This window comes from Megascapheus bottae, chromosome 15 (assembly GCF_031878675.1).
Source record: "Megascapheus bottae isolate mThoBot1 chromosome 15, mThoBot2.hap1, whole genome shotgun sequence".
NCBI classification, from domain to species: domain Eukaryota; kingdom Metazoa; phylum Chordata; class Mammalia; order Rodentia; family Geomyidae; genus Megascapheus; species Megascapheus bottae.
Genome location: NC_143523.1, coordinates 4,556,103 through 4,583,316, shown reverse-complemented (window position 1 = coordinate 4,583,316; position 27,214 = coordinate 4,556,103). Strand labels below are relative to the sequence as shown.

The following is a 27,214-nucleotide window of genomic DNA, read 5'->3' as shown; positions in this document are numbered from 1 at the left end:
AACAACCAGTCCCTTCAGGCTCGGTGTTGGTAGCTCATGCTTGTAATCCTAGCTACTCAGGAGGCTGAGGTCTGAGATTCAGGGTTCAAAGCTAGCCAGGACAGAAAAATCCATGAGACTCACCTCCAATTAACCAGCAAAAAGCCAGAAACAAGGATATGGGTCACTCCATTCCAGTGTTGAGTGGAAAAGCCAATTAAGACTACAAAATGGTCTTAAGTTCAAGCCAGATACTGACACTCATTCACACACACACCACTACCACCACCACCATCACCACCACCACCACCATCACCACCACCACCACCAACAACAACAATCAGTCCAGCCTTTGCAATATGTACCCAATATGTAAGCTCCATGAATAACTGTCATTTGTCCACATGCACTAAGCTAGAAAATTAAGATTGGCAACTTAAAAAAAAAGACATCAAGGCTGTCTGGGTCTCTTTCTTTGAATGGCATGGCAGACACCACATATTCTAGACTGTCTTTTGAACATATGGTTATTCGGAGAGTCGTCAGGCCATGAGAAGTAGAGTTAGCATATACTATTTGCTTAAGAAAATCCCTTGGAGCACAGTCACTTTACAAAGCCATTTTTCAAAGCCATATCCAAAAACCTTCTCTGCACCAATCCAAACATTATTTGGCGGAATTTCCTCTGCTCTTACTCCTCTCTCTGAAATGAATGCTTGAGATGTAGCTGCGGTTATCTTTAAAGATCCTCTGGTGAAAAGTGTTGCACGTTCCAATTATGTCACGCCATGTGAAGACAGGAAGGTGAGTCACTGGGGTGGCACACACAGCACAGGTCATGTTTGGAATCTTCATCAACAAGGAAGATCAAGTGCTTAGTGTGAAGTGAGGTTTAGCTTGGGAACATGGCTGGCTGCTTACATCTGCTTTCTTGCAGTTAGTCTGTGAGACTCAGTTTAATCAATCTGAAAGCCATATCAAAGTTGCTTTAAAAAAATCTCTGAGCATTTAATGTATCTACACTTGTTAAAATTAATTACTTCATATAATGTCTCTATGCACATTATAGTTTAAAATGTTGTAGTTATTTTTATTAATTAATAAAGCTTTAATGGACCAAAATTGCACAGTAAGGTTATTATACATATGCTGCATTTTCCACTTTATTACTATTATCTTTGAATATTTTTCCCAAGTGGAAAGTCACTAATTCATAAACCAATCTTTCTTACAGAAAATGAGGCAGAAAATGAGAAGTTTAAATAGATAAAAGGGAAAAAATATCTGTGAGGCTGGAGTGGTCTGAGCATTCCTGTAACCTTAGCTACTCGGGAGCTGAATTCAGGAGAGTAGGGGTCAAATACAGCCTGGGAATTAATGTGAGATGAGACCCCTTTTCAACCTAAGCTAGGCAAGAGGGTGCATGCCTGTCTTCTAACTGCACCAGAGGTTCCATGAAGGAGTCAAAGTCCCAGGGCAACATGGTTAGTAAAGGTCTGCAAGACTCTGTCTCAACCAGAAGAAGCTACGTGTGCACCTGTTATTCCAGCTATCATACTTAAAATAGGTCCTCATCCAGGCAGGAAGTGAGGCCCTACTTCAAAAGCACAAAACAAAAGCAGTATGAAAAAGGCTGGAGGCATGGCTCAGTGGTAGAGTGCTTGCTTAGCAAGCATGAAGCCCTAAGGTCAATACCATCAAAATAAAACAAGAAAATAGAATTGCTCTTCTCCAAAATAGACCTTTTCCTCTCCTGACCTCCAAAGAAAAGGCAAAGGGTTTCAGGACAGTCTGGCCCAGGAATTCTGCCTAGTTTCAAAGACGGCTAGAAGAGCAATGAAAACCAGCCAAGTGTTCCCAGAAGGCAAAACTCAAAACAGAGATTGCTCTTGCTGCTGGCTGGTGTAGAGAAACCCAAACTTCCTCCTTTGGAAAATGCCCTGCATTGGTGGGGTGGGGGTGGGGGTGGCGTGGCAGTGCACAAGAGGCTTGCAATATAATCCTTGCGATCTGAGGATCATGGTTCAAAGCCAGCCCACACATAAAAGTCTATGGGACTCTTATTTCCAATTAACCACCAAAAGGCTGTGGCTCAAATGGTAGAGCAAAAATACTCAGGGAGAGATCCCAGGCCTCAAGGTGGGGGGGGGGGTAGAGGAAGAAAATGAGAAAAGAAAAGAAAATGCACTGCATTGCCCAGCACCACGAAGTCTGTCACCGCAGTGTGTGACTGGCGTCAAAGTGACTGAGACGTCAGAACTGCCGGATTCTGGACAGCCTCCACATGCAGATGTGACACCAGCATCTGGCTGTGGCTCCTGTTGCAGCAGGAGGTGGGCACAATCTCAATCTGCTTCTTGGTGGAACCACGGCTCCCTATTCATGGCCAACTGACACTACTACAGAAATAAGAATGTGAGGCGAAGAGGCTCATCTCAGAAGAGTCTGTCCACCCTGACATCAGAGCTGAGCAATGGGTGGTCACCTTTGAGCAGAAGAGATCAAGGCAACTCCTCTTGGAAGCCCGTTGGAGCAGGCTGTGCAGGGCACAGGGCCTCTCCTTATAGCCACCACCGACTGGAGAGGGGGCACCACTCACCTGCCCTGTAGCTCCAGCCAGGGATGTGAATGGACAGTTGGTTGCCTGGAGCGCCTGTGTGAGGAGCTGAGTGACCTCCTCTCCTCTTTTTCACCACCAGCTGGTGACTTCCCGCGGCGCTCACTTCCCTGTTCCCCAAGGGAGGAGAGCCACTCCAGGGACAGGGGCTGGTCCCCAGGTACACCGGCTCCAAGGCTGGCTTTTCCTTCTGCTGGCTGTAGTGCTGCGCGGCGCCCCAGGGCGGGCCCGGGAGGTCCAGGCGTGGCCGGCCCAGCTCGGGCTCCAGGCCTCCGCTCATTGGCTCTGGGTTCGCTGTGCCGTCGACTCCATCTGCTGTTAGCCTGTGGGAACTACAGTTGAGGCTGAGCGACAGGACGGACCTGTGCGTTTTGGTGCTGGCAACTGCAGCTTGCTCCACAGGGACCCAGAGGGACTTGTCCAAGTAGTAGATGGCCTTGGGACATGGCCGAGACACCCGGAGCTGGACACAGGAGCTGAGCACGAGCGGGTCTTTGTCCTCCACGTGTGTGGCCAAGCACTCGCGGCCCGCACACGGCCTCGCTTGGGCCTCCAGGATCTTCTGCCTCCCCGTGGAGCCGGGTCCCGGGAATTCTGCACAGGGGAAAGGCCCGTGCTGCTGTCGTGGGTGGGAGCCACTGGCCAGGGCCGGGGGACAGCGGCGCAGGGCCTCCTCCGCCCGGCACTTGGGGCACAGCGAGTCCCCTCCTGCGTCCCACACCAGCCCGCTGGCCGGGGGGCGCACGCGCCGAGCGGTGATGGTGATGGACGCGAACCCCTTGCGCGGGGCGCCGGGGCTCTGGGCTGCGGGCAGCGCTGGCTCCTCCGAGGGCACAGGGATCCCCAGTCTGTCCGGAAACACTGCGAAGGCCCGACGGAGGCTGACCCCGCTGCGATGGGCAGAGGCCCGGCAGGCTCGAGGCTGCGCCAGCGCGCACGGCAGGGGCAGCGCGGGCCCCGGGTCCTTCGATTGATTCTCCATCAGCCGCGAAATGACGATGGATGAAAGCATTCTTGTGTTTTGTGATGCAAGGGTCTCCTGAAAACGGAAAGAAAAAAAGAAAAAAAGCCCAGTGATTCACGAGGACCAGCCACAGGCCCGCGCGCACCCGGCCTCATGCTGGGGCGAAGCCGCAGCCCCTCCATGGCCCACCCCGAAACACCTGACTGGGTGATTCTTTCACCTGTCTAGTGTGAGTTTATTCAGCCACGGTAGTGTCAATATCGCATTCTCATAATCATCTCCAGCAGATTCAGGAGAGAAGGCGGAATTCGGGAGGTGTCTGAATTCTGCAGGTCCCTGGAATGCCGGGGGTCCCCTCCTCCCTTCCCCTCTGCTCCTTCATTGCTAATTTAGACCAACGGCTCCCCCTCAGCGCTTGGCATTTCAGGAGAACAAGACGGTGCAAACTCAGTGCCCCAGCTGACAACTGCCCAGACCCACACTGAGACAATCAGGTGATTTCACCTCCCAGGCCTCGGAGGGGGTGGGCCAAGACTGATTGGCAATGATGTGACGTTCTTGCATCTCTAAGCCCAGTGGCACTTTAAAATGCGATAGTCTGTCCATCCACCATTTTTAAATGATGGCATTTCTTGCTGCCTAATCAGTAGCCCACAAATCTAACAGAAAACCACTGTGTCCAAAATTCTGTGATTTGATTTTTGATTTTTTTTAATAAAGCATCTAACTAGACTCTCTTCTGATAAAACCCATAATTGTCCAGAAAGGTGATCGTGTAAAATAGGCATGCTGTAAATGTGCACAGTCTGGTGCTCATTTTATTTTATTTTGGCCAGTCCTCCTGGTGCTTGAACTCAGGGGCTTGAACTCTACCAGTTGAGCCACAGTGCCACTTCCAGCTTTTTCTGAGTAGTTTATTGGAGAGAATAGTCTCATGGACCTTTTACTGCCTGGGCTGCCTTCAAACCTTGATGCTCACATCTAAGCCTCCTGGGTACTAGGATTACGGGCACGAGCCACCGGCCCTTCCTCGCCCTTTTCACTGAAGACTGGCAATCTTTCATTTGAACCAAACTTCTGCTTCTAAGCTTGATTTTTGATGATTCCTTGAAGATAAGAATCTCATGAACTTTCCCACTTGGGCTGATTTCAAACTGTGATCCTCAGATCTCAGCCTCTTAAGTTGCCAGAATTACAAGCAGGGGCCACCAATGTCCTGCTGGTGTCCCTATTTGATATCTATGATTACATATGTTTACAATGAACCCTTGCACGAAACTGCACAGCCCCCAGATCCATATCAGCAACTGCCCAGTTACAGCCCACTGTTTGCAGAGAATCTTCACCTTGGAAGCGCCAAAGCAAACCTGGGGTACCTCATAAGTCTCCAACCCCAACATGCATAGAATCACACTCTCAATCTCTCCAGCTCTGATTCTGGTGGCTGTGGCTGGGGCCTGGGTACCTGCATTTGAACCCACATTGTGGCGATTCTAATGAGGGGGACTGAGAACCACAGTGGAGGCGCTGACAGAACCCCGAGGTTGCTGGTCATCTGAGAGTACCACTTTCGGAGAGGACAGGCCTGTTTATGTCAGGTCCTGGAGGATTGTGCCCCTAAAGCAATGGAGCATTTTTCTTTGCTTCAAGACAGAATCAATATCCATTTGGTCAGCTATTGACTGTGAGTGTTCTCGAGCTGGACACTGGACTTGCACGTCCACACAGCCTCCAAGTCCCCAAATGCCACCCCAGGGCCTTGGAGCTCTCCTGTTGGGTATCGGGAGATGGCTTTTTACAACATCTCTAGCAGCTTGGATAATGCTATGTAGATATTTTTTAAGATATGAGCTGTTGCAAATTCAAAAGGAGATGGGCATAGAAGAAAAAGGTGAGAGAGTAATTTCAAAACCCATTTTAAAATCTCCTGCTGGAGAAGCAGAACAATGCCAGTTCACCTTCCCCCTGTGGTCACAGCATGCTTCAAGGTCATACGTCCTATGGTGTTTCCAGGGCACCAAGCTGGCTGAGAGTCCGGCTGTGTGTGGGGTGTCCTCCCCAGCCTTCTGCATTTGCAGCAGAACCCGCATGCTCTGGCCTCCTTCACAAACACTTGCTGCAGTGTCCCTAGCCTGGGCTGGTGGCGGGCGTCGGTGTTCCCTAAGCTTGCTGTGGGATGCCAGCAGGCGGCTCCATGCTGTGTGCCACCCTCCTCACATCACATTTTCATGGCTCTGATTTACATACACAAAAATGGCAGTGCACTGGTGCCCCTGGGAAGGTCTACAGTCCCTCCTGTGTTAGTTAAATTTAGTTCTGATAATAATTGTTCCTCCAGACCCTGCAAAGTGTATAATCACACTCAGTAGGAACGCCTTTGACGCTTGTCTTTGGAAGAAACGCACACACAATCAGCAGCTACCGCATCAGTTTATTTTCTACTGCAATCCTTGTCAAAGTTTGAACCTTTTGTGCATGCGCGCACGCGCGCGTGCGCGCGCGTGTCTGTGTGTGTGTGTGTGTGTGTGTGTGTGTGTTTGCACATGTTGATTTGTGGATAACTCCCTCCCAAGGCTTACATTGATCAATGGGGAGAAAGCTCAGAATCTGTATTTTTAATAAACTCTTGGTACTCTTTCTGCTCAGAAATGATGGGAGGGAGGCTTAGCTTAGCTGACTGGGGCTACCAGAGCCCACATCCTGAGCTGGGGGGGGGGGTTGGGGGACCAACTACAGAACCTTAGAAAGCCTTGATTTCCAGAGTTGGAGAGCAGGGAGAAGACAGGGATAGTGCCTATGAGAACATAGCCATCCCGCAATCTCTGGTCCCATAAGGACCTTGACCTTGGAACCAACAATAGGATTTTGCTAGACTTGAGTGGCTCTAAGCTTAACCTGAACCCTGGCCAGAAAAGACGTGACACTGGTGACTCTGGCCTGGCTCCATTTGAGCCACTAAGATAGGGAGCTTGGGCCAGAGCTGTGGGACCCACACATCGAGTGCTACCCTAGGGCTGTAGGCCATGGGTGCCATTCTAGAAGGGCACAAAGGCCTGGAAGCCAGTCACCGTTTTATGATCTGAGACTTAGCAAATGTCACTGTGATTCTGACTCTATTAAAATAAATAAAGAGTGATAATGAACTTGTTTCTGAAGTTCTGGAAGCATGTAAGAAGTCAGCGTGACACTGCCAGCCACTCGAGTCCAGAGGAAAATCTGTTGGCATTTTCTTCAAATAGAGAAGGGATGGTGGGCATAAAAATACCTCAATATCTTGGGAATTCTAGGAATGACTCTTCTCCTAAGGTTCAGCAGCAGTCAGTCTGATGTCATCAAAACCACCAAAAGAGGGGTCCCGAGTTATGCCACGTATCAGTGGAATGTGCAGCAACACCGTGAGGTCGCCTGCACTACGTGAGTGGAAGGAATTCAGCATGTCCAATACACTGCAATTTTTCTAACAAGAATGTGTAATCAGTGTATTGAGATGCAGGTTCTTTATTCACAACACACAGACATGGTCAAACCACTTGTCTAATTGTTCATCTGACAGTTGTTAATAAAGTGCCTTCTTTATCAACTCTACTAAGGTGCCAGACAGCTAATGCTCAGGGCGTTGGGCTCACTCCTAGCCTCAAAGAGCTAACAGCCTGGAGGTAGTGCCAACTCATGATCCTTTTACCAGGACAGTGTCACTCTTAGTGTTTAGACTCAGCTTTGATAAGAGATCCCTGCAATAAATTGAAAAAAAAATTAAAAGGGAAACACTTCATTCTGTGTTCATATATATATATATATATATATATATATATATATATATATACTCAGTTAAAGGGGATTTTATTTATCAAAACCAATGTTCTTGTTGAGACCTATTAAATAATCAAAGATAGTGTGCAGCCTTTAAGGAAATCTACATTTGTTTGCTAGAGCTGCCATAACCGTGTGTGCAGGCTGGGTGGATTAAGCAACAATTTATTGCCTCCTACTTCTGGAAGCTGGAAGTCTGAAGTCGAGGCATTTACAGCCTGGCTTCTCTGGAGGCCTCTCTCCAGGGCCTAGGGAAGTTCACCTTTCTCTCTGCATCCTCATGTGGTCTTCCCTCTGTGCTTGCTCAGGTCCTCATCTCTTCTTCATCCACTCATACTGGACCAGGGCCCGCTGTCATTGCCTCATTTGCATGGAATCATCTTTTGAGAAATCCTATCATCAAATACGGTTATATTCTGAGACACTAGGGTTCAGAGTTTAACCTATGAACCTGTGGGATCACAACTCAGCTCATCACCAACTAGAGCAATCCTTACTCTTAGTGCTTCCTCTAAGTCTGGTAAAGCAAGCAGGACAATAGTAAGGGATGTGTGATATTTCAAGTCAGCAGCTACATTTTAAAGTAGGGGAATTTGAAAAGTAATTGCATCTTTTGTAGCATATATCTTTCCGAATCAAACCATTTGAGGATGATACCCCATCTGCCTTTTAGACAGAGTTAACTAAATGTGGCATTGAAAAAGATTTCTTTCATCTGAAATAAAGTTAACGGATGTAAAATTTGACATAAAAAAAGAGAAGAAAATTGTCTTCTATTTAAAGTAGAACACTCAAGGTTAGAGAGAGGTCAGATGAATAGCTGGATTTGTCAGTAAACTATCCATTTTCTGACCACCACCATCCCAACACATTTTTTTTTACAATTTCTTTTTCATAGATGTTGCTTTCCAGATATTGATTTCTTTAAATGCTTTGAACATGATTTTGGATAGCTGGTAAATGCACTCATAGTTTTATGGGTTTTATTGACTATTTTTAACTTGATATTTATGCCTTAAGGCATATGACTAAGAAGGCCATCATTTCATAAATTGAAATAAGAGAGAAATGGGAGGCAGATGATCAGAGAAATCCGATCCTGAACTCCTGTAGTGCAGATGCAGCTATTCCTAGAGCAATTTATTTCTCCAAAGGATAAGCATCTAATCCGATCTGTACCTTTGAAATCTGTAGGGTTTTTTTTATTTTCCTCCATGAGACAATTTTTTCCCTTTCCAGTGCTTCTCTGTATTTTTTCTGATAGATTTTTCGGCTGCATCTCCTCACCCTACAACAGCTACCTCTATGTGGGCTGCCAGCCTGCCCACCCCGACCAAGCCTTCTAGAAGCATCATCAACACTCGGTAATCCATCAAGCTGGTGCCATTTCATCTCAGATGTAAGCACATCTTGGTTGTATGCACTCACTCTGCTCTGAAGCAATGGGGAAACATGGATTTAAGACAAATGGGAAACTCTGAGCTCTGCTCATTCTCTATTGTGAAATGATTATCTTTCTGTTCAGTTCCTAAAGACCAGAAGATTCATGCAGGACAATTTCAGGCAGTGAAATGTTGGCAAAAATCAATTTTTCTCCAATGTTTAGCAACACACACACACACACACACACACACACACACTCACTCTTCATATCTTAACAATTTAAAGTGTATTCTTCAAATATTCATAATGTGATACATTCATAACCACCATCCATTTACAGAAATCTTTCCATTTTTTAAACCTGAAAGTCTGTACTCATCGACTAAGGAAATCTCCTATTCTTTTGCCCCCATTGTCCTGACAACCAGAAAGACCTCTTTTTACTTTTAATGATGGAGTAAGTGACAAAATGTAGAAATTGGAACTAAAAAGTATAACTTAAGGAACACAGGGAATGGCTTGTTATGGAATATCATGTAATAAAAAGAGAGCTATAAAGGTTAGCATGCGTTATAGCCTTTTATAAGAAAATACATGGCAAAAATAAGAAAAACTGTGTGCATACACAGACACATGTTATATATTCTGTGTGCGTGCCTTTATTTTCCTAAGTTTGCACTTAGGGTTGTCATTTCTTTTATTATCAGAAAATCCTGAGCTATTTTAAAGACAAGAACACTTTCATATTTCCCTCCTGTGAAGTAATCACTTGGCAGAAGAGGAGGCGTCGTGTCATTGCTCTGGCCTCAATGCATATTGGAATGGGAAGTGATGGATTTTGTGCAGCCTCTGGAGAGATGCAGAGATTTATGGCACTTACACAGGCAGGGCATCTGTTAGTGAGTTTCATCATCTTACAGCATCCTTAGAACTCACAGAGGGACAATGCTTTAAGCTCAAAGTTAGGAGGGAAAATTGAAAGGCAGACTGCAGATCAAATTAGATGACCTAGGTGACTCCAGAATAGATATTGAGAAATTGTAGATGCGAAGTGATGGTCAGCTAGAATATGTGTGTGTATTTATGTAAAATATACTCATATATATGGTGTTCAATAGCAAACCCAACACTTGGTGCTTCCAAAGAAATCAGTCTGACACTGGTCAACTACCTCAGCCCTGAAATTTTCCTTTAAAAGAAGTCACAAGACATGGTGGCTCAATCTTAGAAAACCACTTGGAGAGTGGAGACTGGGGGACAGAGAAACCTCTATCAGTCTGGGCAATACAAGGAGCTTCAAGAGACTCCATCTCAACTAATGTGTAGGCATAGCTACACATACCATTATCCTCTGCAACATGGGAAAATACACATAGGAGGACTACAGCCCAGGCTGGCCTGAGCACAAGTGGAGAGAGACTCTACCTGGAAGACAACCAATGAGCAAAGAGGCCTGAGACACAGCTTGCAGAGTACAGAGCCTGTCTAGCAAGTGGAGCGCAATCCCCCCACCACTCTGCCCCATATTTCCTGCTACCCAGCTTCTCTTCCCAGCCCAGACTCTCCCTGACCCACTGCCCCTCCTCCTCCACCGGGGTTCCCGCTTCTGCTCAGGTAGCAAGTCAATGACAGACAGTCGAGATTGCATGCTGATACAGAGAGGGTGAAAGATTTTGAGAATCAATGATTGCAACTCAGGATCTAAAATATCATCCTTTGTCTGTCCTGTGCTAGGGTCTTGAGAGATGTGCAGAGCTTGACTAATTGCAAAGTCAGTGTAATTCCTGAGACAAGCATTTTTTTGGGGGGGAGGAAAAGAATGAACATTCTGTGTTTAAAGTCGAAAGATTTAAATAATGGGCAACAATTCTTACATTTTCACTTTCTCTCCTCGTTACAAAAGTTTGTGACAGAAAACCCCTCTGTGAGGGGCAGCTGAGGTCAGGTGAAAGCACTCACCCTCGGGGACAAGTCTTCAGTGTCAGAAGGCCCGTGCTCAGGTACTGTTCCCTGGGAAAAGCCCTCCTCTGCAGCCATCCTTTGGAGAAAGGGACCAGCAGAGGGGCTCTGGAGACTAGGAATCACAAGACTTAGAGCAAGTTTGCTCATCTACAAAGTGGGTACGGCAGGAGCACCCTCTCCCAGGGCTGAGGTGGGATGAAAGGAATGGAGTTTTGGACAGAGCCTGAGCAACCATTAGATTCAGAAAGGCTTTGTTGTATAAATGTGACTTCTCATTTTCCTCCCTTCTCCTTTCTACTTATACCTTTTGCAGTCGAAACACTGCACCACACTAACGTGTTAGATTTCAGAGTATATCTTGCTGCCCTTCAAAATGGATATTATCTATACATGACATGCTCCATTATGTTCTACAGCAGAATAGCCCTTCTCTCCTGATGCACTAATTTTATTCGAAAATAGAGATCAGTCATTGTGGCCCTCTGCATCACCATAAACTTACAAAATGTTGAGAAGATTATAAGGGAACAATTAACTATGTATTGCACAGTGTAGTGGAATAATTCTTAGTCACAGCTGATTAGATTTTTGGCTACATTAATTCAGTTTTTGATGGGACAAAATATAATTCAAGCACATCTCGGGTATGCCAGTGTGACATTTCACAGTCAGGTGCGTGCTGTTCTGCAGATCACCCTAGGAATCACAGGCAGAGGTTACCTTGGCGAAGTCAGATCTCCTCTCTGTAACATCAGACGGGAGGCTTTTAAGGGCAAATTGATCTCTTCCACTGCAGTGGTGGTCTGGGAATCCTAGACAAAAACAGATGCAATTGCTACTTTTAGTGCATGAAAGGATAAAACGGCATGCATAATTTTAATTTTACTATAAAAGTTAATGTCCCCTGCTCACATATTATACGAGCCAAGAGTGAACTCAGTATGTTTCAACACATGATCAAAGCTCACGTTTCCCTCCTTTTGTACTCTTAGAACATTATTGTTTATTTTATTGGGATAAAAGAATCTTTCTTTCACACACTCATTTCTGCTCCCTAGATTCTGTAACAATGGAACAAGTGTAGTCCTATTACAAATTGGGAGTTTGGAATGTACACTTGCAGACTGAAAAAAAGAAGTCATACCTCTAAATGGTCCAGAATTGCTAGTGTTAAAAAAGGCAAGATCATGGTTGGTCTTGGTGGCTTATGTCTGTAACCATAGCTTCTCAGAAAGCTGAGAGCCAAAGATGGTGGTGCATAGCCAACCCGAAAGAAAAAACTCAAGAGTCTTATCTCCAAATAACCAGCAAAATCCAAAATTGGAGGTGTGGTTCAAGTAGTAAAGTGCCAGCCTTGAGCAAAACAAGTGAGAGCTCAAGAATCTGAGTTCAAGCCCTAGACTGGCATGAAAAAGAGAGGAGGGGAAGGAATGGAGGAAGAGGGAGAGAGGGGGGAGGGAGGGAGGGAGGGAGGGAGGCAGAGAGAGAGAGAGAGAGAGAGAATACAAAATAGAACAAAATAAATTCAAACTCTTTTTGCATCTAATCTTGGAAAGACATAATTGGAACGACAAGTCATGACTCAGACATAGATGTTAAAACTGCTTTAGAGTACCAAGGCTGCTTTGAGCTTTGTGATAACTTTTGAAGGCATGGTGTGTGTGCACGGCCCTCTCACACATGCCTCTCTATGAGCTCACGCCCCGAATGCTGGAACCCTCAGTTCCAAGTGCAGTAAAGGCTGGATCGTCTACACAACGGCTCTTCTTCAATGTCCTCGTGCCATGAGTCCAGCACGGAAGTTCTCACTCAGCCTAGTGTGGAAGTTCTCTCAAGGAAACATCACTCTTCTATGTAAGCTAGGGGCATTGCGCAGGCTGCCTCGGGGGAAGGGAGACTTAGCTGCCAGCCCTCAGGCAATCTTGAGGTCTCACCCAAGGACCACTGACAGAATGAGAGACAAACACAGAGGAGGCCACGCAAGTCCAGCCAGGGTCCAGGGTTTCAGGCCACAAGGGTGCTTTTGCCTTCACAGTGGCAATGTTCTGTGGAAGTGATTTTTCCATATCATGGATGGCCCCCAGCTATGGGTGTTGGTGACAAAAAAGAAATATCAGATGATGGCTGTCCCTGGAGTCCTACATAGAAATGTTGTGTGTGTGTGTGTGTGTGTGTGTGTGTGTGTGTGTGTGTGTGTGTGTGTGTGTTTTCATTAGATATTTTTTTAGGAGAAAATGATATGCGATAGTATTTTTGTATTAGGCTAATCTGCAAAAGGATCAAGACGTGGCTTGTGTGAGCTTCTAGGATCTTCACCAACCAGTCTGGAGCCGGGCTCTCGCCCCCAGTGTCCTTGAGTGACAATGATCCTCTGCCTGCTCTAACTCAGATGCGCGGCGACCTCTGACTAGTACCGAGTGACAGAGATGCTCGTCCAGGATGATGTGCACAAATTAGGTTTTGTGAAGCACAAACAGAAGACCTGAAAGGTCTCACGGATCCCTGCACAGAGATGATACATCATGATAAACCGACAGTAACACCGATGCAGGCAGAGACTGACAGCCCCGGCAGTGTAGCGCCGTGTGTAGAGGAGAACACAGGACTCTCCCCAGCCTTCTGAGCCACGTGGGTATGGCCTGACCCAGCCTGGTCCCGAGCAGTCCACAGTGGGTGATCTGTGTACCTTCTCCTGAGGGTCTTTATCCATCAAACTCTTGCAGCGATGGAGCTCTTGTCTCCACTGCACGGAGGAACGCACCCGTTCCGTGGGCAGGAGTGGGGTGTGTAGTTAATGAACTACAGAGGTTTTCTCAGGAACCACTCATACGGCCATGTGGTCGCTTGAGGTGGTGGCACTGGTGACCAGGAGGAGCCATAGGAAACAGACCCAGCATCGAGAGCCCAAATCTAGCTTTGGGTACTCATGTGACTTTGAACGAGATACTTAGCATCTACCTATACAATGGAGATGAGGGTGTCACTGGACAAAGATCAAGCGACCCAACTGGACAGTCCTTAGTACGCTGCACAAAACCTAGCATGGTGCAGTAGACACCAGCTCAACTCCTGAGGGGAGGAGGGGACGTGCCACACACTGGTTAGGAGGCACAATGTATGCATGCATTATTCTACAGCTCACGGTGTGAAGCTCACCAGGCTCTCACTGGCTAAAATTGAGATGTTAGGAGGATCATGGTGCTTTCTGGAGGCCCCTGGGAAAATTCCTGCCCCTGCTCATCCTCTTTCTAGAGCTGGACCACTCCTCAGGAATGGACTGCTTCTGTGGTCCTGCCTCAACCATCTCAACTTCTAACAAGGACGCTCAGATTAGATTGAGCCCACCCGGTAACCAGGGTCATCATTGCACCTGGAGGTCACTGGCCCAGCCCTTTGTCACACAGGGTCACAGAGTCACAGCTGCCAAGGACTAGGTGAGGACATATCTCGACCGGTCATTATCTCACCCACAGCAGAGCACTTAGGGAGATGTGAAGTCTCTAAATATAAATATATATATATATATACATATGACATATAGTTGCTATTATTGTATTGTTTTTATAACAAGATATATATTATAGAACACTATATACATACACACCTAGTGAACATGAATTTTGTAATATCATATATAATGAAGTATATATATATATACACATACATAATGAACATGAAGTCTACATAACAATATACACACATGAAGCAATATGTACAATGCCACAAATATGAGAAGAAAAAGAGGTGTCTTACATGACTGGAACGTTTAAACTATGTGGACCAAACACATAATTACAGGAAAGTAGTAACTGCAGCCCCAAATGCCCCTAGTTAAAAGGGGCTGGGAGTGGGTCCAGGCTCTGAGCAACTGCAGGATATTCACCCAGGGGACCATGTGCCAAGCCTGACAGCCCAGGCTCACACCCCCTCGTCTGGCTCTGCTTGACCACTTCCCTCCTTAGTTCTGATTTCTCCATCTAAGAAAGTGGAATAGGGAACTGGCCCCCTGACACCCGAGCTCACTCCATCCCCTGAGGACAGGGCACTGACATCATAGCCCACACCTCCCTTCTTCCCTGAGCTCGAGGCTCTGCTGGACCCCAGCCAGTGTGACTGGACTGGACTTGGCCGAGGTGCCTCTGGTATATATCCCCTAAGCACCACCCAGACAGCTTCACCCTGGACAGTACCCTGGCTCACAAGTGGGTCCCTCTCTTGCTATGGGACTGGTATCCACACACACTCAACCTCTGGGCTCAGGAAGGAGGTAGATCCCAGCAGAGGCAGGTGGTGTGATGTCAGAGTATGCTCACTGGTGGGGGAAGAAGGGAGGGGAGAGCAGGAGGGGGAGAGGTGGCAATGTAACCACAGCCAGAGCCAGTGGTGTCAGCTTGTGAGAAGTTCACGTCCTCGTGTCCTACCGAGGGACCCCAGGAACGTCCTGAGTGGGATCCTGGGGTGGAGCTCAGATGCCTTCACGAAAGCTGGAGGCCAGAATATCTGGTGGCCTTAGACCAGCACACCTAGAAGGGCGCCCTAATGCTTCCATTCAAAAACTACCTGTGAGGTTTAAGTCCTCAGGCATGAGCATCAGAACTGGGTTTCAGCTGGAACAACACTGTTAAGACTGTTAGGGCTGGGAACGTGGCCTAGTGGTAGAGTGCTTGTCCAGTATGCATGAAGTCCTGGGTTCAATTCCACCATACCACGTACACAGAAAAAGCCAGAAGTGGCGCTGTGACTCAAGTGGCTAGAGGGCTAGCCTTGCGCGAAAGAAGCTCAAGGCAATGCCCAGCCCCCTGCAAACAAAACCAAACAAAAAACCAAGAGTGTCCTACATTCTGAAGCTAGTCAAGACCTGGTCCGGTTGGCCATCACTCCCGTTGCTGGTTTCCCGGGAGCTTGCTGGTGGAGGTGGTCGGTGTTCTGGTCCTCCATGAGGGGAAGTTTGTCCTCCTACTCACCCGCCATGACAACTTTCCCTGCTGAGTTTGTTGGAAAGATTGTGCTTCCACTTGGATCTGCCAGGCCCGCACTCGCAGAGCCAATCGTGCTGCCCTTTGAGCTCCTCTCACGAAGACGCAGCACCGGAGCTGCTACTGATGTGCTGTGCCAGAGCCCCGACTCTGGGGGAGCCCCAGCCCTGAGGAAGCCTCTCCCCCACCCCCACACCAAGGCGGCTTTGCACCTTTGCTGTCCTTCCTTGTCTCTTACAGCCAAGAGGACCTTCTAGAAATAGTTTAAGGCAAGGGAAAGGACATGGGAAACAGACTTGGATGCTCAGAGGATTTGGACAAAGAGGAAGGCAGCAGAGCCCAAGCAGAGGTCAAAGGAAAGAAGGGGGATGGCTCAGGGTGACATACACAAGCAAGAGAATCGCATATATTTGGAGAAGAGCCAGTAGTATCTTGGTAAAGTACGGGCTACACTTATGGAATGGTGTATAGTCATCTCTGCAGAAAGAGCAGACAAACACCATCACGTGCTGCCTAATGCATCAGTCCATCACAGCACCAAGCGATGGGTAAGCCTGGGGAGAGCTTCGGTGGTTTCATATCTACCACTCCACTGCAGAGGCAGGAGGGGCACTGAGTCTTCTCCTGAAGGATCTCAAATGCCTCCCTCCTTTCTCATCCAATAGGAGTCAAGGTTGACTCTGAATTGCCACGAACCTCGAGGAAGCCCTCTTACTATTACGAAACAGATGTTTCTCACAGAATCACTTTCCAGATGTAGATGCCATTAATCACCTTTGTACCATGTGACACTGCTCACTACCCAGAGCCCCTAGCGAATCTGTCCTTCTGTGGCTTCCAGAGCCAAGCGATCCATCTTATACTGTCTTTGTAGGAGTCAGTCGTTGCCTGTCCCCTCACCCAGAACCCCCAAGGACCAATCTCCAGGCTCTACCCTAGAGCCCGGAGCTCTTCTGTGCACAACACCCTGGATTGCAGGTGCCTCAAAGACACCTCAAACTCCCCTTTTCCAGAAGGGACCCCTCCAGGCCCTCCTCTCTTTCCTCTTCCTTCTGCTTTCTCTCCTTGGAGAGAGACCACATGTCCCAGCCCCTCAGTGGGAATGGAGGACCCCCTCCGTCCTCCCTCTTTGCTCACCTGCAACATCCACGTGCAAAACAGCTGCTTTTATCCATAAGAAACTTCTGCCCCCATCATTTCAGGCTCACCTCTCTAGGCCGCCTGGTTTCAGCAAGGTCACAATTGGGTTGCTGACCCCACCAGCCGCACCTCTTGGCAGAGGTGCCAAATCCCCTTGACCTGGCCAGCTGTGGCCCACTTGGTAGGGTTGGGGGGTACATGCTCCCCTCACAATTCTCATGCAAGAGAAACACTGTTCCCAAGAACAGGGCCTAAGCAACAGACAACATGTAAGTAGGTCCTAGAAATTGGGAACCCTGGCATGACCTTTCGCCTCCCAGGCCCGGCTGGTATGGACTTCTTCAGGGCCTGCTTACAGGCCTGCCTCTCCAGCTTTCCCACTGGGCCCTGTCTTAACCTGCCACTTTCTTTTAGAAGGGCTTTCTGGTCCCTAAGACTTGTATGTCCCCCTGGGTTGGTGCCTGCACTGGTTCCCTCAGGCTGCCGTAACAAATGACAAGCTAACTGCCTTGAAACAGCAGAGTTCCTCCTCTCACTGGTCTGCAGGCTGCGTGTTTGAAATCACGGTGTCGGCTGGGCTGTGCTCCCTCAGCAGCCCGCAGGGAGGAATCTCTTCCTGACCCACCCCCATGCTTAGAATGTGGTGGTTGCTAGCCTTCCTTAGCTTGTGTGGCTCAGAGCCACCCCACACCGGACTCCCCCTCAACCCTCACAGGTCGTCATCGCATGGCACACAACCCGAAGTCCATCCTTACATGGATGCCGGTCACTAGATAAGCACTCACTCCCAGCCCGCATGACGTCTTACCTGGGCCCTGCCTGCCCTCACTTCAAAGTAAAGCCTCATTCACAGGCATCGGGGTTAGACCTGCCCCACAGCTCAACCCAGAGCAGGGCCTCCCTGACTCTGTGCCGTGCCGATCTGTTCCTGAGTCCATCTCCTTTCATGGACTGAAGCCTTTAGTGGAAGCTCATCCTTCATTCTGCCAAGCATGGAGTCTGGCCAGCTAAAGATGCTAAGTAGAGTCCTGATAAACATACGTGACACCTAAGGAAAAAAAAAAAAAAAGAACAGCACCTACCTTCCCCACACACTTTGATTGTATTCCTCTGATGTTTCAAAGCCATTTTACTTCATTGAAAAGGCCTTTTAATGACAAGGATGCATTCATGAAATGAGAGAAACCTTGGCTACAGTTTACATCTGTAACTACTCTCAGAATGAGGGCACTTCCAGCCTTCCGCCAGGAGGGGAATGGAGGAATGTTACCTGGCAACAAGGGATGGGGCCAGTGTCCACGCAAGGCATTTCTTCTTGGGCCCACTTTGGGATTATACCTGAGGCTCTACCAAGAAACAAGTGTTCTGACATGGCTTCAAAGCTTTCTGCCGAGCACTGCGAGGCTAGAAGAGCTATTTTAGCCAGATGCGGTGGCTCACACCTGTAATCCTAGCTACACAGGAGGCTGAGAGCTGAGGATCACGGTTCAAAGCCAGCCCAGGCACTAAAGGCTGTGTGACTGTCATCCCCAATAAACCACCAGGAAACTGGAAATGGCGCTGTGGCTCAAGGGGGAGGGTGGTAGCCTTGAGCTGAATAGCTCAGGAACAATGCCCAGGCCCAGAGTTCAAGTCCCACAACCAACCAAAAAAACAAAAGGTTATGTATGTGCACAGTCAGACAAGAATTCTCTCTTCCTGGAGGATGGGGGAACTTGATCAAGATATATTGGTTTTGAATTCTATTTTATTTTATTATTACCATTGTTATTGTTATTATCTTTAAGAAGTTGCACAAAGGACTTGTAATTTTACAAAGCTGTTCATACTTTTTTACAATATATGTTGATCACTGTCATCCCTTTCAACCTTCTCACCCCTACCACCCGTCACGTCAATATACATTAGATTCTTGTATGTATTTTCCCTCTCTCTATTCAGCTATGCCTTTCCTTTGACACTATACCTTTCTGCTTCCTGGTGTTTTACTTTTCTGAACTCTAGAAACTATTATATTTCAGTTAATACATTTGTATGCACCTACCTACCACCCAGCCTACTCTCTTATGAGTTTATAAGCTAAATAAAGCTTCCACATATGAGGGAAAACATGCAGTCTTTGTCTTGCTGGGCCCTGACTTAATTCATTTAACATTTTTTCCCCATGCCTTTCCATTTCTTTACAAATGGTACAATATCATTCTTTCTAATGGGTGAGTAAAACTCCATTGTGTATATATACCACATTTTTTAGGCCCAATTGCCATTGAGGGGCTAGGCTGGAGGTTTTACTATATTCTCTTTTGTAATCTTTTGAATAAATGCTCAGGAGTGGAACTGTTGGGTTGTAGAGTAGTTTTAGGCTGTTTTTTTTTTTCCTTGAGGAACCTCCACACTGCTTTCCAAAGCAGTTGAACAAGTTTACATTCCCACAAACAATGTATTATTAGGGTGGCCTATTGGTGGTATCCTTGCCAGTATCCGTTATTGCTTATTTTCTTGATAAAGCCATTCTAACTGGGGGAAGTAGAATTTCGATGCCAATTTGATTCGCATTTCCATTTTGGCCATCAATGCTGAGCATGTTCAACATTATTTGTATATATGAAAACAGAATAAACAAACCCACTGGAAATTGTAAAAATGGGGTGGAGAGAGTGGATAAGAAAGAATGATAGAGGAAAGTTAATTATGATTAAAATATATGCATATATGAAAATATAATGAAACCCCCTTTGTATGATAATTAGTATACATTAAATGTTCTCTCCAGCTGGACACTTATAATTTTAGTTACTTAGAAGGCTGAGATCTGAGGATCACAACCTGAAACCAGGCTGCGAGACTCTTATTTCCAATTACCTACCAAAACACCAGAAATAAACTTTGGGTTCAAGTGGTAGATCACTAACTTTGAGTAAAAAAATACAAGGACAGTACTCAGGCCCTAAATCCAAGCCCCAGAACCAGCACACACAAAAATTTCTCTCTCTTTCTAGCTTTTCCCTATTTTACTTTCCACTGACTTTGATGATGGTATCTTGTCAGGCAGCATTTCAGCCAGTTTTAGCGTTTCTTAGTGACAAGTCTAGTGACTCATGCGTGTAATTCTAGTAATTTCATAGGGTGGAGAGGAGGAGAGTCACAGTATAGGCAAGCGCAAGCCAAAAGTTCACTCACACTCATCTCTACCAGCCGTGACCGAGCATGCCTGCGAGCTTTGCCATATGGTAGGGTGAGACTGGTGAGATTCGGTTCTAGGCATGCTCAGGGACCCTATCCCAACAAAAAAGGTGAGCACGTTGGTTCCCATTGTCTATCCATGCCATGAATTCTAAGTAGGAGGGTCACAGTGGGACCTTATCTCAAAACAACCAGTGCAAAAGGAGCTGGAAGTATGCCTCAGAGGGTACAACACCTTTCTAGCAAGCAAAAAGTCCCGAGCTCGAATCTAGTGCTATCAAAATAGAAAAGGTTCCTTGGCCTTAAAATAGACTCCGGTAGCATCACAATGTGAAACTGTCACCTATTAGTTACCATTTTTTTTTTACCATAAAGCTCTTATAATCAGATCTCAGTCGAATAATCCATCTTTGACACGAATGATAATAAACATCTCAAAATTTGTGTGTGGCTGTGGGTGGTGGCTTATGGAGATGTTGTCCCCTTACATTCAAAATACACATTCCCAGGCCCAAGCAAATGCCTGAAACAGGAATTATCTATTCTATGTTTTTCATAAACGTGTTTGTGTGTGCTGATCTTGGGACTTGAACTAAGGGCCAGACAGCTGTCTCTGAACCTTTCTTCTCAAGCCTCAGCTCCTCTTCCAGGTTTTTGGTTGGTTAATTAAGGATGAGAGAATGATGCACTTTCCTACCCAGGCTGGCTTTGAATTGGTCCTCAGATCCCAGCTGGGATTAGATGACTGAGCCACCCCAAGACAGCATTTTGCACAAACTTCGATAGCTACGATATAGTACAATTTACAAATTAAGCCCAATAACATATTAACAACAGTAACATAATACAAATGGAACAATCATAACAAGAATATACTATCATTAAACTTTCAGAACTTATGAATTGTTTGCTTCTGGAATTTGTCACTTTGTATGCTTTTGGGGCTGTAGTTAGCTATAAGCGAGTGACACCTCACGTGAAGAGACTCCGTTGCTGAATAACCCGAAACACAGAGGAAGAAGCAAGCAACGTGCTGGAGAAGTCATTGAACAAAACACCCTGGGTTTGGCTGGCTCAGACACAGAAGAATCACAGCTCAGGGCTAAGTTCTAGCAGCTGAAGCTCAAGGAGAGTCACGGCCAGGAGCATCCACTCATGACCCCAGGGAAATGCACCATCTCCTAGGGAGAGGAGAGTGGACAGAGCTTGGGCCATTGCACAAATGTGCAGTGCCCCTGGGAACAGCTCTTCCAGTGTCTACGGGACTCAGGCCCTTGGTCACCGTCACCATTAAGTGATGGTGGCCACACATCCTATCATGTTGACCCTGAGACAGACGTTGGCTAGGCAATGTCCAAGCACTGGACACCCGATGGCCTTCTGAAGAGGGTGCCATTGTTTCATACAATGCATAGGAAGTTGGGTTACATTTCAGTAGCTTTCCAAAGGTCACTGTCCACCAGCTGAGGCGCTGACAGGTTAAAAGTGACCATGCCCCTGGGGGAGGTAGAAATGAGAGGTGTGAAAGAGGAAGACTGACCTGGGCTTTGTGTGGCTGGGAACTATTCAGTAAAATCAATAAAATCAGTAAAATCTATGGGCTCTGCATAGAGCTTCAAGAAAAAAGAAATATATTATTATCCAGTTTTACATATAATTTTCCTCTCTCAGAAAATTGTGTGTGTAATAAAGATGTGTTAAAGGCCTGCCTGATGGATTCTGCATTCCCAAGAGCTCTGGCTGACAAAGACCCCAGAATCTGAGTCTGCACTTTCAGTCCATGGTACCTACAAAAAGGAGGCAAGCTCTGACTTGTGTAGCTGGGCTGAGTGTTCTTTGCAGGAGAAGTTAAGGCCAGTGTCTTCAAAGACAGGGCCACCAGGCATGGTACCCACATATGAGAGCTGCAAACGGTCTCAGACAAGCTAAAGTCACTGAGGCTGACAGTGCTACAGTTAGGAAGAGATACAAGGAGAACATTTTCAGTACAACATGGATTTTCTGGAACTCTTTCATAAACTGTAAAAATAAAAGGTTCAAATAATGCAAAACTCACTATCACAGTCTGTTATTTTTATTTGTTTATTGATAAGTTGATGCATTTTGGCAGCAATGAGTTGAAACCTAGAGTCTTGCATATATGTTAAGCAAGGGCTTCAGCCTTCTTGTCTGTATTTATTTTATTTAATTTTGCTAACTTTGCCCAAGCTAGTCTCACACTCACAACCCTCCCCAAATAAGATTATTTCTGTCTACAGTTTGTGGACATTAAGCTCATCACCCCCGTTCTCCACCATCTATAGGACTTCTTACATCTTTAAAACCGAAACTCTGTCCTCATCAAATGCCGAGTATGGACAACACTTCACTGTCCCATGTCCAGCACCCTTCTGCTTTCTGTCTCTGTCCTGGGAACCACGGGGTGGGGGTGGGGAAGCACGGGGTATTTGGCCTTTGAGACTCATGTCTTCCACTTAACATGGGGCCTCAAGGCTCTGGCCTGCGCCAGAATTCCCTTTCCTAACTAAGGCTGAGTGGCACTCTCTACCCTGCCGGTTCTATGGCTACCCAGGCTGCTTACTCATTTACCAGTAGGCCCTCGGGTATCTCAGGCACTGCGGCTAATGCACCACAGAGCACAGAGGCGTGTGGATCTGCTGGAGGCTCTGCTTTGCATTCTTTTTTGAAGCTTCTCTTTTGCCTTTCATTCTGTGGTTCTCCTTGTCTGGGGTCTCAGTGTGCAGTATGTTCTTATCACAAAGGATGTTCTTATCACAAAGAAGTTCTTTCTTGAAAGATAGGAAGGGGAAAGATATAGACAGGTGCATTGATCGATCAAGCCAGCAGTCATTTAAGATTGTCTTTAAAAAGTCTACATAACTGCAGAGGGAGGGGGCAATGGAAACAGGTCTTGTGTTAAGGCCTAATTTGAACACAGTTGAATGCAGATAGTGTCTACCACATTATTCAACACGGACTGTGACATGAAAGGAAAGCAGAGCTTTCTCTAGGCAGGTCAAACTCCCCGGAGCCAGGAGGCAGCCCTGCTCAGGGAAAGCCACAGCCTGAGAGTGGGGACCAAGATTTTTGCACCATTCCTTGGCTACGGCTTGGGCAGCAGGGAGAAGCCATAGGAGAAGTTGAAAGAAGTCGGCTTTGCCTCCATTGCTTTGATCTCAAGGTGTTCTGGGAAGAGTTCAGACAGGTAACAAAGACACTGGGTTGCTGAATGTGGGACCAAGAACTCTATGCCATTCCCCAGGAAGCAACCCTCCACTTCCACGCAAGGGGACGTGGCTTGAGCAGCAGGAAGACACCGTAGGAGATAAAGTTGCTTTGACTGGATGGTATATCCGGGAAGAGTCCAGAGAGGCCGCAAGGACTCTACCTGGCCATTCAGATCTAGGTCTTGAGCAGGTCAGCCCGCTCCTCAACTCAAACTTCCTGTGACACAAAAAAGCTGCCACGTGTGGCTCTGCCACCGGATCCTGACCGACCGAGGCGGGGTAGCAGGTGGTGGGCATTTGAGCAAGACAGGGTAGGGGGAAGAGGGCACCATGCTTCATTTCATCTCACTTCCTCATTAAGAGGAAAATGCTCTTTCCCACATCGCACCATATGCTCTTCTTTGTCACATTGGTTGAACACGAACCTTTGCTGTGTTACATTGAAAGTCATGGAGCAGTCTGATTTCAGGGGCGGGTGTATCTGCCTTCACAGAAAATAAGGAGAAAAAAGACGCCCCCTCTCTGGCTTTGGCCTAAGTGAGATCCAGATAATTAGACAGGATTCCAGTTCCCAGCGCCATCAGCCAGGTAACTTTCTCTAGGAAGGGCAGGGGTGATTATCTGATTTTGATTCGGGCCTGCAGGACAGTCAACACACACGGATGGGAGCGGAGACTGTTTGAAATCCCCTTTAAGAGCAAGCTGGAGGGGATGTGATCCAGCTGCACAGCACCCGCCCCAAGGAGACCAAAGAGGCTTCATTATAGACACAAGACACAAAAATGTTGGCACGCAGTGTCAGCATGTATTTCACAGCCCTCTCACGGCAACACGACACCTATTTGTAGGTCTGGGCGGTTTCTCCATTCTCATCTGCACAGTTGAACTGGCCAGAGCAGTAAGTGTGGTTCCTAGAGCGGGGGCCCTGCAGAGGTGATTGCAGGTAACAACCTTGAGCTGGACAAATGAGGCTGTGTGCCATCTGAAGGCCCCCACGACAAACCTCTCATTATAAGAACCATCAGCTACACACAGCTCCTCAGGGGTCTAGGGAAGACAGGCCCTGCCACCTGGCCAGATCCCAGAGCCCCGCATTAGAGGAAAAACTCATAAGCCGCACATGGCCGCCCACACTCCAGCCATTAGCCAGCATCTCTGCTTAGCAAACAAGAGAGGCTTCTCCGGGCCTGATCATTAGAACTAGGGTTTGCTCTCTGGAGGGTTTCCCCACCAGTTCTTGGGCTTTTTATTGTTTCTGTTGAGTGCAACCAAGCTCTCAAAACTCCTGTCCTTCTGGTTCCCTCTTGCTCCATGGCAGAGCCAGCACTGGGTCAGGAACCAGGCTGGCTGCCCCTTCAGATGTGTAGGACTTACCACAGCCACTCTAGTATAGAACAGGAAACAGAGGTCAGGGAGAGGTGGGGCTTGGCCAGATGGACACCCCAACCAGGAAATGGAGAGCCAATATCACACTCAGTCGAGTCTAAGCCCAGAGCCCTGACATTATTTCTGCTTTGAACCACACCCCTTCATGCTGGACTAACCTGAGCTTATGTATTGATTATCTATAAATATACTGATTATATATTTTTAAGAATGATGAGATAGATTATTGACATACCAGTACTGACATAATAGAATTGTGATTATGGAGGTCATACTTATTGAGATGTAGTTTACATACCACAAAGTTTACCCTTCAAAAGTAGAGTCCAGTGATGATATTTGGATTATTCCCCAAAGAAGACCCATATTTATTAGCATGTATTCCTCACGACTGCCTGGCATCCACCAATATGCTTTCTCTCTCTGGATTTGCCGATTCCGGGCATTTTATCAAATAAGATTATATGATACGTGGCCTTTTCACTGTCTTCTTTCAAGTAGCATCATACTAACAAGGAAGATGCATGTTATAACATACATTAGGGTATCATTCTTTTCATCGCCAAGAAATCTTCCTCTGTATGAATACACCACATAGTCTCCATGTATGTATCAGCAGAAGGACATCCATTTTGTGGTTAAGATGGACACTATTACTCTATATTTTGTGTACAGGCCATTGTGTAGATATGAACCTGTGTACCTGGGGTAGACTGTGTGCAGGTCACGGTGTGGACATTCACCTGTGTACCTGGGGTAGACTGTGTGCAGGTCACTGTGTGGACATTCACCTGTGTACCTGGGGTAGACTGTGTGCAGGTCACGGTGTGGACATTCACCTGTGTACCGGGGGTAGACTGTGTGCAGGTCACTGTGTGGACATTCATCTGTGTACCTAGGGTAGACTGTGTACAGGTCACTGTGTGGACATTCACCTGTGTATCTGGGGTAGACTGTGTGCAGGTCACTGTGGACATTCACCTGTGTACCTGGGGTAGAGTGTGTGCAGGTCACTGTGTGGACATACATCTGTGTACCTAGGGTAGACTGTGTACAGGTCACTGTTTGGACATTCACCTGTGTATCTGGGGTAGACTGTGTGCAGGTCACTGTGGACATTCACCTGTGTACCTGGGGTAGACTGTGTGCAGGTCACTGTGGACATTCACCTGTGTACCTGGGGTAGACTGTGTGCAGGTCACTGTGTGGACATACATCTGTGCATATTTGTGTACAGGATATTGTGTGGATTATACCTGTGTAGCTGGGTAAAAATTGCTGGGGTGGTACAACTCCATGTCTCAATTTTCAAGGAATTGCCAAACTGATTTCCCAAGTGACTGCATGATTCTGTGGTTTTAATAACAGTGTATACAGGCTCCATTCTCTCCCATTCTTACCAATACTTAATCATTGTCTGTATTTTTATCATAGTCTCCCTAGCGGGTGCTTTTGACTTGCTATCAATGCAGAACAACTTTCCATGTACTTGATAATCATCCTTATGTCTTCTTTGGAGGAGAAAATGAAGCAGTAGTTCCCAAGGCCCCATTCTCCAGGACTACCCACAGTAGAGACGGGGTGTCACTGCACAGAAGCTAGACATTCTCCTCAACTGCCCTGAAATGTGGACTTGAATCTGAGTTTTCAATTTAGCCAAGTCCTCTTACTTCTCTCAACTCAGTTTCTATCTTTGCCCAATAGGTATCATAATATCTCTTTAGTTGGATTGTTTTGAAAGCTAAGAGAGAAACCTGCCCGCCATGTGGGAACACTTAAGACAATTCATTTCTTCCTGTTTGTATCAAGAATTTTTCTGTGCCTACAGCATCCACTATGAGCCAGCACTGGTCTAGACATTGGGGTCATCGTATGGAGTAAAATGGGAGAAAAAAAGCATGAAGGTTGTTGTATATAATCCTAGCTATTTTCAGGAGGCTGAAACCTGGTTATGGGGGAGTTCAAAGACATCTCGGGCAGAAAGGTCCACAAGACTCCATCTCAACAAAATTCTGTACAAGTATTAAGAGTGTCAACCATGAACAAGCAGAGCAAGAGAGTGAGCTTTGTGTTGAAAACATGGAACTGACATGCGTACACATGCACACACATGAATGCATGTATACACATACACACACACACACACACACACACACACACACATCTCTACCCTTGTGGAGATTATATGCAGTTTAGTATTCTTTTAAAAAGTTAATGATGCTAGTTATTATTATAATTCAACATTTCCACTCTCTGTTGCAAATTACATGGCAGCTCATCAGAAACCGGAAGCGAGATGGACAAGACAAAGGAAATTTTACTAATGAACTTGAACTTCAGAGAGAGATGAAGTGTGAGTTTCAATAATTACAGCTGCCAGCATGGCCTTTCTTTCCTCCCTGTGCAGAGAGATACTCTAAAAGAGAAGGTTCTGAAAAGTGGATAAACCAAGTCTCAGGGAAACAGAAGAGAAAACACTAAGATTCAACTCCTCCAGATATCTAGACAGAGCTCTAAGACATGTTTCCTCTCACAGGGCTGTCACAGAACTTTGAGTATGGAAGTTGGGGTTCCCAAAAACAGCATG

The 27,214-nt window shown here is 46.6% G+C and overlaps 1 protein-coding gene across 6 annotated transcripts in view; it reads right to left on the bottom strand.

The window, feature by feature from the left end:
* Positions 1-27,214, bottom strand: part of C15H10orf90 (chromosome 15 C10orf90 homolog) — a 184,812-nt gene that overhangs the window by 47,409 nt on the left and 110,189 nt on the right. For 4 of the 6 annotated variants that reach the window (XM_090345616.1, XM_090345613.1, XM_090345614.1 and 1 more), the window contains 2 exons: positions 11,436-11,527; positions 2,579-3,635 (listed from right to left, as the gene is read on the bottom strand). In XM_090345616.1, the coding sequence (XP_090201742.1) occupies positions 2,579-3,635; positions 11,436-11,527 (1,149 nt within the window). Of the gene's footprint in view, positions 1-2,578; positions 3,636-11,435; positions 11,528-16,828; positions 16,879-17,913; positions 18,034-27,214 lie in introns of those variants that run through there. The other 2 variants (XM_090345615.1, XM_090345617.1) reach the window with 2 other exon arrangements.